At 43.4% G+C, this 12,675-nt stretch overlaps 1 protein-coding gene across 3 annotated transcripts in view; it reads right to left on the reverse strand.

Annotated features, from left to right (window-relative positions):
- Positions 1-12,675, reverse strand: part of PLS3 (plastin 3) — a 49,710-nt gene that overhangs the window by 1,397 nt on the left and 35,638 nt on the right. For 2 of the 3 annotated variants that reach the window (XM_054289500.1, XM_054289499.1), the window contains exons 3-16: positions 12,097-12,260; positions 9,693-9,822; positions 9,130-9,262; positions 7,762-7,843; positions 6,963-7,128; positions 5,745-5,887; positions 4,509-4,535; positions 4,301-4,396; positions 3,578-3,773; positions 2,871-2,949; positions 2,594-2,708; positions 2,341-2,474; positions 1,381-1,504; positions 703-827 (exon numbers count right to left, since the gene is read on the reverse strand). In XM_054289500.1, coding sequence (XP_054145475.1) covers positions 703-827; positions 1,381-1,504; positions 2,341-2,474; positions 2,594-2,708; positions 2,871-2,949; positions 3,578-3,773; positions 4,301-4,396; positions 4,509-4,535; positions 5,745-5,887; positions 6,963-7,128; positions 7,762-7,843; positions 9,130-9,262; positions 9,693-9,822; positions 12,097-12,260 — 1,714 coding nt within the window. The remainder of the gene's footprint in view (positions 1-702; positions 828-1,380; positions 1,505-2,340; positions 2,475-2,593; positions 2,709-2,870; positions 2,950-3,577; positions 3,774-4,300; positions 4,397-4,508; positions 4,536-5,744; positions 5,888-6,962; positions 7,129-7,761; positions 7,844-9,129; positions 9,263-9,692; positions 9,823-12,096; positions 12,261-12,675) is intronic. The other variant, XM_054289502.1, reaches the window with a different exon arrangement.

Here is a 12,675-nt window from a genome sequence, read left to right on the forward strand (position 1 = left end):
TGTGGGACAGTTTATTCACACCACATCCTTCTGTTTTACAAGTTTTTCTCATTTTTTGCTGTTTTCCTTTTCCACGGTAAAGTGTTTTTAATGTGCAAATTGACCTTTGAATGTCAAGTCCACTTTACTGACAGTTAAAGAATTTTAATTAATATTTGTTAGGGCTAATAGCATATATAATGAAGGATTAATCATGTAACACTTCCTTTTCTGTTTGCTCCTTATGAATAATAAAGTGAGACTATTATCTGCCAGAAATTTTGCTGTCATTCTGCCACTGCAGAACAGTCACAGAACACACATTTCAAAGGCATGCTTTAATATGCATACTTTAAACTTGACAATCTGTGATGATTCAACAAGACATAAGACATACAAGGGCTCAATTTTAAAACTCTGAGCCACCAGCTGAACACTTCAAATGCCTGAACGAACAGGTGAGAAATGGAGAGTCACTGGTAAGAACTGCCAGAGCTGCTCTGCATTTCTCTCAGCAAGCCAGAGCTCAGCCAACTGCTCCCTCCAGTGTCCCGGGCAAGGACAGCAACTCCATTTCACAAAGTGCTGCCTGTGTAAAAAGTACTGTGCTAAAAGAGACTGAAAACCGCAGCAATAAACTGGTCAAAACACCTGCAGCTTGAGGCCAGCACATGGAATGTGCACCTTTTCAATGCCAAACAGCTTTTGAGAGAGCAAACTCACTTAGCGTTATTTTGCTTGTCATCTTCCGATAGCTGACCAGTCTTTACGAGGTCGTAGTTGATACAACCAGGCTGGATGGCATCAATTAAATCCACAACTGCCAAGCTTGTGCTGATGGTCTTGTCCTAGAGAATACAGGGACAGAGAAGTAAAGATGAGTGTCCATAATTCTCACCTTAATTCAGTCACTCTGCAACCAGAGAAGTTTTAAATGAGCCCTTTCAAAGCAGCAGTGTTAGTGACTATTCCCAGGTGGACCAGAGGGAAAACCAAACTGCTGCCTCAGCTTTGGTGATAATACAGTATTATTACTCCAATTTACTGCAAGTGCTCTGGCAATCCAAAGAAGTAATCATTGTGCAGGCAGGAGCTCTGCCCTGCTGAGCACAGCCCAAGGCACAATGTTCACCTCCAAACGCACACCAGCTCCAGCCCCTTTGCTTGCCAGCATCTCACCTCCCATCTCTGCCCCAGATCCTGCCCACCCTCCCTCCTCAGGCACTACTCCCCACTATGAGCAGTCCTAAACATTTAGAGCTTGAAGCTACTCAGTTCCCAGCACAGTCTGAATCCTGTCCTGTTTCAACTCCTTTCTAAGATGCCCCTCCTGTTCCTCCAGCCAAGGAAAAAAAATTTTGGGCACTCATCTCCTTTTGTAGGCAAGAAGGGAACCTGTACCTTGAAGTTCTGGATGGAGGTGGACTTGCCAGCTTCTTTCAGGGTCTGGTTTACCCAGCTGACTATAATGTCATCGTTGGCTTTCTGACCATCACCCAGGTCCTCGAGGACATTCAGTGTGTACCTGAGAACCAGCAGAGAGAACAGATTAGGCACAGAGCCAGGACAAAGCCATGCAGCCAGGATGCAACATGAGCCATGGCAGCTTAGAAAGCCTTTACACAGTCTCAGCTCTGGGTTTGGGGTTTTTTTTTTTAACTCCTTTAGCAAAAAGAAAGAACCACATATCTTATCTTATGTGATTTCTGTTAAAGCATTAGTCTTTCTAGCATTTCATGTCCTTTAATAGGAGCTCACAAAATTGCCTGGGCTCAGGACACTTGTTAAACTGTTTTACCATTGAGCATTTGCTTCATTACCTAAAAGGTGTGGATTACCTCAGGAGCTGGCATTAAGACCTCTAATGTCAAATAAGGAGCTACCATGCACCTTTTTTCCAGACATATATTTGCATAATCTTAAAATTCTTAAGAACTAGCTAACAGGAAGATCAATTTTGTCTGTTATTAAGTTTCTTCTTTCTCAAATTCCAATGCAGAAGAGGTCTATAAAACAGCCTCAGAATGTTTCCCTCTCAATTTCCATTTAAAAATCAGAACATAAAAGTTGTGTAATGTTACTGCTCAGGGTTTCTGCCTGTGGACCAGACTTGAACAGGGGAGAGAGGTGATCCTTGTCACAGGATGATCACAGGTCCACCAACAGGCTGTCCAGAGGTGTCTGCTCCAGCCTCTCATATGCAGTTTTATCACAGTTTTGTCCAGGTGCATCTCAGCCACCCCCCAAAGGACAGAGGTTTTACAACCATGGTGACCTATTCCAGTACTGCCACGCTCTCATGGAAGAAACTTCCCAAATCCTGTACATTCACAAGTTTCACATGTTTGAGAGGGGTCCTACCTTCTCATCAATTGCCAGACCAAGGCCAGTGTCAGCGTTGGGTTTCCATCATTCAGATCTTGCCCTCCAATGCCAACCAGGGAGAATTTAGCTGGATGCTTTCCCAAGTCTACAGCGTAGTTACAGTTTTCCAGCTACACAGGACAAGAGTTTAAACAGCAAAATCACTCACAAACATCTACACTTGACTGGAAGCCTCGAACAGGAAGTTTTAGTGTCACTGGCTTCCTTTAAATTCTTTTGACATGTTTACCTTTTTCATATTTGCTCCAAGTTTAGGGTATGGAGGCTTGTTAACCTTATTCCAGTCAACAGGAACTTTGATCTTCTCATATAATTGTAGTATTACCAGTGCATCTTGGAGATCACTAAAGTGGAAAACACGGATTAAGTCTAATGCGTTGAGAATTGAGTGCACTCTGACTTTGCCACATCATGAATAATTACTATTCTTTACAAGTGTTTGCAATTTCAACAACAACAATAAAAAGAAAAAAAAAGCTGTGTCTCCCAAAGAGCCTGAAGCTTACCCATAGAGGTGATTTACGTGGGGGTTCACACCCAGGGAGTTCATCCAGTTGCGGAAGGTCCGCTCCTCACGTGTCTCTCCTACATGATGGAAAACAGGGTCAGTGCAAATTCTGCAAGTTCAAAGCTGAGCAGGGATTTCCACCCTGCTAGGCAGGGAGCTTTGAGCAGCAGAGCTCACCAGGAGGTTTTAAGCAGAGAAAGAGTATTTTTTTTTCTAGTAGAATTTTTTTCAAAGGAAGAGGGTGACCCTGCTATCTAGTCTTGGATGTTATTTTGATTTCCTCATGCCTCACAAGAGCCTTTTGCACTTTCTGCAAGAAAAAGGAGCAGAAAGGTCTTTCACATGGATGTTAGCTAACTGCTGTCACAGCCCAGTCCCAGTTGTGCCAACAATTAGCATTCCCATGGACATCTCACTGCATTTCTGAGGTTTTCTTGCCCATCACAGGAAATGGCAAAACCAAATTCCCCTGCATGGTGAGTGATGGGGTGCTGGCAGAGTGCCTACAGGGTCAGAGAGCTGAACAGGCTGCCAGGTGCCCTTCTCATCTGCCCCAAATGAGTAAATAACACTGCAGCACTGAAGCCTCAAATCGTAAGTGTTAATTCAACAGAGATATCTCTGCAGGGCACAGCCTCCAATGACACAACTGTTTACTTTAGACAGTCCCCCCCTGCTAATTTTGTTACTGATAAGGGCCATCACCTTCCAAGAGGGTCCAGTCGATGTCCTGGTTTTCAGGCTTGGTAAGTGCTGGGTACTTGTTGAACAGGTTGGCCACGAAGGCCAGGTTCAGCTTGGGGTTGCCACTGACCACGTCAGCCGGCGTGACGAACTGGCGGCAGCCCAGCCGATCCGCCTGCTGCAGCATGAACTCTGCCCTGCGCAGGTCATCCTTCTCCTGCAGGGATGCAAGGGACAGCAGCTGTCATGGAACACACTGGGCTACACTGCACAGCAGATGGAAGCTCCTGACCACTGTCTGGAGCAATGTCACAAGCCCATGTCTGGCATCAGTCACTAACAGGGCGAAGGGATGAGGCACACACACCAAGCCCTGCTGCTGTGCCATTGTCACAGCTTGTCTTGCTATCTTTCTTAACCTTTTCTTAGCATTCTTTTCTTTCCAAGCTCACATGCCATCAAATTTTATTGCTTTCGGAACTTAGTGGTTCAAAAGAAGTCAATATGCTCCCAAATGGAACAAGCCCACAAAGGATTTCTCAATTGTCTCTGTTAATTGGAGGGTAGTGACCAGGCTGGCAGCAAGCACTCATTGAGCACACACCTGAGGTGTGCACATGGTCACTGACACTGTACACGCTCTAGAAATTAAGATGCCAGGTTACCCAGATGTCATGGGGCAATGACAGGGTACAGGGAGCTCAGGATCCTACAGGATGAGGACACAACAGCCTGAATACTTACATTGAAACCAGACATGTTAATATCAATCTGAGGCTCTCCTTCTTTCTGCCCTTTGGGGGCAATTTGATTGAGGAGGTGGAAATAGGCTCTGGAATCCTGAAATGAACGAAAAAGAAAATTCAGCTCTCCTGCACAGCAGTGAATACACCATAACAATTCATTTCAAGCTCATTTTTAACAAGTCACCATGCATAATCGGCTTATGTACCTTTACTGAATTGCCAAAATCTGTAAGCTTAAAAGAGAGCACAATGGTAGAAATCCAGGCAGCAGGAAAAGAAACAAAGGGAAAAGGTTAGAACTATTTAAGAAGACAATTATGTGGTTTGACTGTTTGAAAGCTGCCTTGGCTACAAGCTCTGGTGCCACAGCCACCTCTGCAGTGGCTGGAGGAGGCAATGACCCCATGCTGCTCACACTCATGGCCCCCAGATGCTCCAAGGCAGCCCCAACCTCTAGCCATTCCTACTGCCACAGCAATGATGAAAATGCCTCAGTGAAGACAAATTCCAAGCAAAAAGCTGATTATATTTGAATGTTTTCTTCTGTGCCTGCACATTAGCTAGAACAGCTTAGAGGAGAGAGGCCAAGGATGGTCACAAAACAGGAAGAGCCAAGAGCTGTGGTGATTATTTATCAACTACATGTCCTTTCAGTCCTCAGCACTAAGGAAGACCTCAACATATCATGGCAGCCTAGGGGATGCACCAGAGAAGCCAAAAGCCACCAGCAAACTGTAAGTAATTTTGAAATTGGAATAAGAGTGACCATGAACCCAACAGATCAGATCTATGATCCTCACACACCTCAATTATCAATTTCTTTTTCTATCTCAATCTTCTTTCTCCTACTTGAAACTGCTGACCATGTGAATAACTCCAGAAAGCTGCTGAGACCAGTGTCCAGATGCCCCACACTGACCCAGAGTCACCTTCCTCCATTTCTCACCAGTGCCCCCACTCACATGTGAAAAGCAGCTTTAGGAGTCCCCACTTCCATTCCTACTAAACCCAGTGTGAAGAATAACAGCTCTTGTTTCCCCTTCCTCTCTCCAGCCCATGACATTTTAGATTAAATGCCATCACCTGCCAAAAGTGTGTGGAACTCCCACTCTCCAGTGAAGCATTTCCCCCATTATCTCAAAATATGGATCAAGGACATTTGAAAACATACAAGCAATACCAGTTTCATAGCTGAATAAAACACACAACAGCAGCACTGGAGGAACAGACAGTTCCACACTGGGCTCACCCTCATGGCAAGAGAGAACAGCCCTGCAGGACCCCAAATACAACATCCAAACCCCCCCTGGTAAGAGCACTCTGTGTGTTAGGGTCAAGAAAGGTCCTGCTAAGGATGAAAGGCCTCATTTGCACATGCAAACACATCCCTGTCCAGCTCCCAGCCTTTTCCCAGGCACTGCAAACCAGGAGAGCTTTGGTACCTTGATATCTGTGCTGAAGTTAGTGATTTTCTGCCAGCCTGCGTTCTCCAGGTGGTAGTTGGCCCATCTTAGGAGCAGCTCTTCTGGGGATAGCTTCATAAGATCCTCCAGATTTTCACCATCACGAAGTAAGGCAGCCAGTGCTACAAGAAAAAGGATTGTGAGGGAAGACTCAAACCTGCAGAACAGGATTCGAGCTGCAGCAAGATTTCAGGGGGGTACAATACCAACTACTAATTATGTCAAAATATTCTGGGTATTAGCAGAGTTTTCCTGAGTTGGTTGTTACACAGAGAGGAGCATAAATGATCTAGAAATATATGTGTAAAAAAGTATTTTCCCTTTTCTTGTGTAACAAAATTCTCTGGACTTTATGTGCAGTCTTTTAAGCTGATGACAGGAAGCTAAATGCAAATGCACTTCCATGTCAATGAAAAATGCTTCCAAGCAGTTTCATAAGCGCCATTAAAAAAACCCAAAGGAGCCAAGATAAGCACCCTTTCAGCTGGCCAGGGCTTCCTCTGCCATGAATTTTCAATCTAAACCAAACAATGTCAACACTTCATGATGGGGAAGCTTAAATAAAAGACACTGAATCCCATCCATCTGGATGCTCTGATAGCACATGCAGGAATATCAGAGCTCTTCAGATGATTTGAAAAAGTTTAAATTTTGGAGGCTGTCATGCAGGACCAAGTGAACACAGGGAGAGATGTGCAGCATCAGTCTCTCACCACCAAGGACAAAGTGAGGGCTCAAGCTGCTCCACTGACAGTAGCAAGGAGGATTTTAGAACCAAATAACTACCACAGAGCTGAAGCCCCCCTTTTTAATTTTTCTTTTTTTGAGAAAGCTATGCAGTTGTCTATAATCCTAAAAGGATCCAAGCAGCTTTTGCCACATCCCAACACCACAGGAGCCTGCAGCTGGAGCAGCCTAGGGCATCACCCAGCAGTGTGTGCCCCAGCTCAAGCCAAGCTGCATCCTGACTTACAGGCTGGTGTTCAGCCAGCTCTGCAAGGCTGACACACATCACCAGGCTGGCAGAGCCCACCTGCACAACCCTGCTGCACAGCTCCCTACAGGCTGGAGAACAACACCCTGATGATCCTCCTTCCAGCACAGGGGAGGGAGAGAAGAGGCAGAGGCAGGGCTGGGGCTGGCAGCACAAGCCAGGCTGTGTCCATGCTGTAGAGGAATCACTCAGGGTTTCATTACCTTCATTTCTGCTGAGCTCAATGTCAGCAAACAAGCCGATCTTGATGACCTGCCAGAGCAGCCCCAGGACCAGGTGGGGCTTCCCTTCCCTCAAGTCCTCCGCGCCAATGTTGACAACATGGCAGCCGATGGCGGACGCAGAATTCAAGGCCAGGTTCAGGTTCTCCTGCAAACAGCAGAGCCCAGTCACACACAGCCCAGGGAGATGCTGCCTTCCCTTTCATCCAGCACCAGCACAGGGCAGGTTCCCCCCTTGTTCTTGCTCCAGCTCAGAAGAAACACTCCCAGCTGAAGTTTTGAGGGAGCTGTGTTGCAGCAGGCTGAATCAATAAGACCTGAACTGGGCATCAGGGTTTAATTTCAGCTCTGGTATTTAGTTTCAGCCTCTGAGTTAGTTGCATCTAGTGGCAGCGACAAGAATAAGGCTAGAGAAGTGCTAATTTGCACACACAGAGGGATCCTCACAGAAACAACCTGCCCCAGTATGGAATGATTCATGGTTAACACCAACATCACACTGTTTAAAAAAGACAGTGCTGTACCTCATCGCCACAGCAATATCACATGTGCACAACATTTCAGCCACTTTACCCATTCTGTCATTTATTCAGCATTTTTAACCATGCCCACAGAACTGTCAATTATGCATGGTACAAACCTGCATTTAATAATTAAACAGAAGCTATAAAATTTGCTCCTTTCCAACATTTCACAATAATGCCTTGAGCCACCATGCAACAATCATTAATTCTATATTAATATGAATTTCAGAAAATAAAATACAGAAATGCTTTTATACCTGAATTATGAATGGTGTGAGTTTCTTCTTATTAATTGCTCTTTCATCAATTGTGTCAGGAACAGAAAGATTGATCATTTTGCTGTTAGGAGAAAAAACAGTGATATTTGAAAAACACTTAGTATTTAATCTGAACAAAACTCAATGTACTGTGACAATACTACAGCACATTTCCTTTAGCCTACTTGTTTTTGTGTCATTTTTTTTAACATAAAAATCAAGACTGCATAAATCAGAAGTTAATATTTACATCATCAAGGATGTATTTGTAACTAATAGCTAAGCCTGAAACTTTAAACATGTTCCCAGCCACTACTGATCTCAGCTGCTGGAGCAAAAAGAGCACATGAATTATTCACAGTGTAGTTCCTGAACTAGTGAAGACTCATTGCTCTGCTGACATCCACTGCACATTCTAGTAAGACAACAAACTTCCTCCTATTGTAAAGGTTCACTACTGCTGGCAAGAAAACCTGCCCCAAAAAAGAACAAACACTTGGAGAGCTCAGTGGGGAGCATGTGAGCACAATGAATTTTTAATCAATACCAAAAATGGCAAATTCAAACTTTATAGTATGAACTACTTCCTACTCAGTTCAGTCTTTGCCTAAAGCCATGAATTACTTGAAACTTGGGAAATAAATAAACTAAAAATATGCATCATGAGCTAAAGTTAAAAAATAAAAGCAGTATAAAGAAAAGAGGTAACTCACTTAAACTTACTTTGTGTATTGATATAGAGATCCTGAAATTCCAGGTTGATCCAGTTTTCCACCATAATAATTCACTTACAATAAAACAAATGAACCTAATCCATAAAACCAACAAAAATCTCATACACAGAAGGTTGCTGGTATTTAGCAGCCCTGGAAGCCTTCTGTTCTCAGCATGTAACAGAATAAGTCACCAAACCTACTTAGTGCAGTTATTAAAAAGAACAAGAAGACTCCCAGAAAATCCATTTTTGGGTTAATGCATAATAAGGTCACTAACATTCCCATGGAGAGCACTATCTGCCTAACCATCCAAAAGAATGGGTCATTTATCACAAGTGCCTCTCCTCGAGCTACCCCGCACCCAGCTGAGTTTGCACCAGGACAACTCCTGCCCACAGAGCACCTTCTGCCCCCTCAGCAAACTCAGTCTCAAGCCCAAACAAAAGCACAGGATGAAAATATCAGCTGGCACCAAAGCTGAGGCATCACACAATGGCAATGAAAGAGGGAGAGACTGAGCCTCTTTTTATATGTGCAAAACGTTATGCACACACACCAGCCTAGAACAGGATGTAAATACCTCAAACTGCATTTTCAGAAAGTTATTTTGCTGATTTTTTACTTCTTTAATTCAAGAGCCATCATGACTTACCATAGCACAATGCCATCTCCCACAGCTTTGAACAGGTCATCTGTATTTGGGTTCATTGGAATAACGTGCCGACAGTCAGGATCATTTTCCAGGGCTTTGTTTATCCAGTTTACAAAGGCATATTTCTCCTCCTCTAAGATAACCAATCATAAATTCAGTACAGGTTTTTTCATAACAAAGACCTTCCCAAAAGAAGCAGAGTACAATAGCCCAGGGAAATAACAGCCCCTCTATCATTACCATACATTTTATTGGTCACATAAAGTTTAAAGAAAGAAGACATTCACAACTATCAGAATGTTTCTGTTATTTACTTGTTACTTAACAACTTTATCATACTCAAGTGTGACACAAGGACTTCATCAGCAAGCAAATAAGAACACATTTCACTTATATACTATTAAATTTGCAGCACATAAATTCTGTCCTGCTTTCACCCTGATGTGAGATCACTCTGCTCTCACAGAACTAGAGCACAGTACAAGGCATGGTGTGGTAGAAATGGGCTGGTTTTGGTATAGGACCTCCAAAAACCCAAGACAAGAATAAGAGGCAGATGATACCTGAGTAGGAATGCTGGGTGCCCTCGCTGGAGAGCTCTGAGGTGCCCCCAATGGCACAGATTCCTTCCTTCCTGTTAATGGCTCTCCGGAACGTTTTAGCGATATCGCTGCTTTTCACCTCTTGGAAAATCTACAATTGAAAGTGCTCTGTTAGGCAGGAAAAATTCATCTTCATAAACTAAAAAGGACCACAGAAGGAACCATTTCTTCTCAGCTTTAAAGCAAACTTCACAGTAAAATCAGCAAATGCGAAGGGCCCAGCAAGGGTGTAGCGGTATTAAATCTGACATGGACAGTGGGCAGAGTCATCCCACTTTCTCAAACACACACTGCAAGTGCCTATTGAAACAGAAGCATTAGGCATGAAGTACCTTGCACAGATTTACCTTTACAAGTAGATTTCAAGAGATCACAAGAAAAAACCATGAAACCATTGCAGTCTGAGCACAGGTAACACATGCAGCAGGTCCTGCAGGGCCAAACTTGAGAAAGCTGTGGTGCAATTTTAACCCTTCTGTGTAAGCCAGATGCTCATGTGACTGTGACTTTAGTTCACACAAAAGACTTCATCCACAACCCAACAACAACAACTCTCTTTAAGCATATAACAGTCAAATCTGCAATAAAGTGTAACAACGAGTGATCCAAGTAAAGATTCCCCCTTCCTCAACAGCAGGCTTCATCTAACTGGTGAAACACCCTCTTGTTGGAGGGCAGAAGAGATGCTTTAGCATAGAAGACTGCACATGCCATTTGCACAGGTTGGATGCTACTGTTAGTGGCCCCAAGGCCTTACAGAACTGAGCAGCTATTAGTAAAAAAACACATTCAGTGGCTGGAAGTCTACTGTAACTCTCTCAAAGCTAAACTAAATTAGTTTAAACCAAGCTGAAAATACAAATGAAATGTGTAGAGGTTCTCTAAACACTACCCAGAAAAGGACAATGAAACTACAGGGTCAGGCTGCTGGTTGTCACACCTTACCTTCCCCGTCCCTTAAACACAGGGAGGGTGGTAAGTTAAAATGATAATACAGCACCGTTAAATCATCTCCTGATGGCATGCAGAGGTTGATCAGGTAAAGGCGACTGAAGATCTGAGAGCCCAAAAGTTGGGGGATTTCTGGTTGGTTGGCTTTAACCACAAGGATTTTATTTTAGATCTATTTATTTTAAAATTTTCTGGGTTAACTACTCTATTATTGAGAATAGGTGTTCTAATGCTGAGGTACCACTAAATCACTTGGTCTCAATGTAAAGACAGTTCATGCCATTCTTTGTACCATAAACTCCAGCAAAAATGATCAGAGCAAGAGCTCAGTTTGTAAAAATCATCCAGCTAAGCATTGCTAATGTACACCTCAGCTGCCCTAAGACATCTTGTCTTTCCTCAATCATTGGTACCTTTCAAATGTGACAGAAGAGATTTATTTCTTCCTTCCTAGTGCAAAGTTAAGAGTTATGGACCAGCTCAAACCAACAGCTGAAACATGCACCCAGCATGCAAGTGTTTACAAACTGCAAACTCCAACTTACTAATCGGCTCCGAACTCAAAAAGTTCAGAGGGTCTGAAAACAATTAAGGAACAGAAAGTGAAGATAAATTAAGAAATATCAAGAAAACTAATTGACATGAAAACAGCTCCCTCAATGTACTGCACATACTTTAATTACTCCTTCAGCATGCAGTCATCAGAGCATCAAAAGGATGAAAAACAAACACTGAAGAAGTCCTGCATTTTTGTAAAAATTAATAAATGTTTCAATTCTGGCCTATTTCTACTAAAAAGACTGATCTTCCAACTTGTAGCCATCACCTTATTCCTGTTTTTCCTTTTCCAGGCAAGAGATTTGAATTTTCCTAGATTAGCACCTAACACAAATCCAAGTGTGTCTTGAGATGCCCTTTGAACTCCTTAGCAAATACTTGCAGTCCCATTAAACCGAGAAAGGAAGTTATACTGATACACAGGGAAAACAAGCATTCATCTGTGTGCCTGGAAAAACTGAACAGCTTCCAGTAAATACTGTAAGCTTGGATCATTGCAAGTCTTTCTTTCCAGTTGTCACATCATGTGGAAACAGTATTTTGGCCTCCAATGAAGCTATCACATACTAAAACCACATGGATTCTTTTTGGTTGGTTGGTTTTTGTTCAAAAACCAACCAGTATTTCTCCTCTGTCCAAATCTAAAGGCTGTCAATAACAGCACAAAAGTCTGATCATATACAGATACTTGTACAAAGAGCTGATTTTTACATGGCTAGAATGATAAGTTTGTCAAAAGAAAATTAGGATTAGGTTAAAGTGGCTGAGAAGTCAGGTTCAATCTCTTCTATGTTCTTCCTTAGCTTTGTCTAAAAGGGCCCCCCCAGGCTGCTGGAAATTCAGAAATATCACTTACATAGACAAACTCTTCAAAACTAATCTTCCCATCTTTGTTCTTGTCACCATCAATCATGAGCTTCTGGATGATCTCTCTCACTTTGTAGCCAGGGAGAGGCAGGCTGGCCTCCTTGAACAGCTCGTGCAGCTCGTAGTCACAGATGAACCCATTGCTGTTGAGGTCTGAGGAAGAGAAGAGGCAGCAGAAGGTTTCAGAAATGTCCCTGTACCTGACAGAACTGATCCCCAACAGAGGGGCAAAAATGTGACCTCCCATGTCCAAGGGCTTCATGGAGAGCAATCTGCACACCTGGGACCTGCTGAACCCATGGGCACACAGCAGGATGGCCACACCAAAAATATCAAGGAGTTTAAAGGACACCCGTAGGGACCAAAGGCACACAGTAAACACACACAGCACATCCTCAGAGAGTGTCCAGCACAAGTCCTGGGAGCCCTCCAGCTCTGGCAACAGCAGCTTTGAAGCAGGACTGCCCACGATGACTCTGGGCACATGTGACCAGTCTGGTGTTAAAGTTTCACAACAGAACATCTGTATTTTCATAAACAATCCCCAGAATGTCTCTTTTTGTGTCTA

Source organism: Melozone crissalis, unplaced genomic scaffold (assembly GCF_028551555.1).
Source record: "Melozone crissalis strain CALT ecotype California unplaced genomic scaffold, PUWL_Pcris_2 ptg000068l_1, whole genome shotgun sequence".
NCBI classification, from domain to species: domain Eukaryota; kingdom Metazoa; phylum Chordata; class Aves; order Passeriformes; family Passerellidae; genus Melozone; species Melozone crissalis.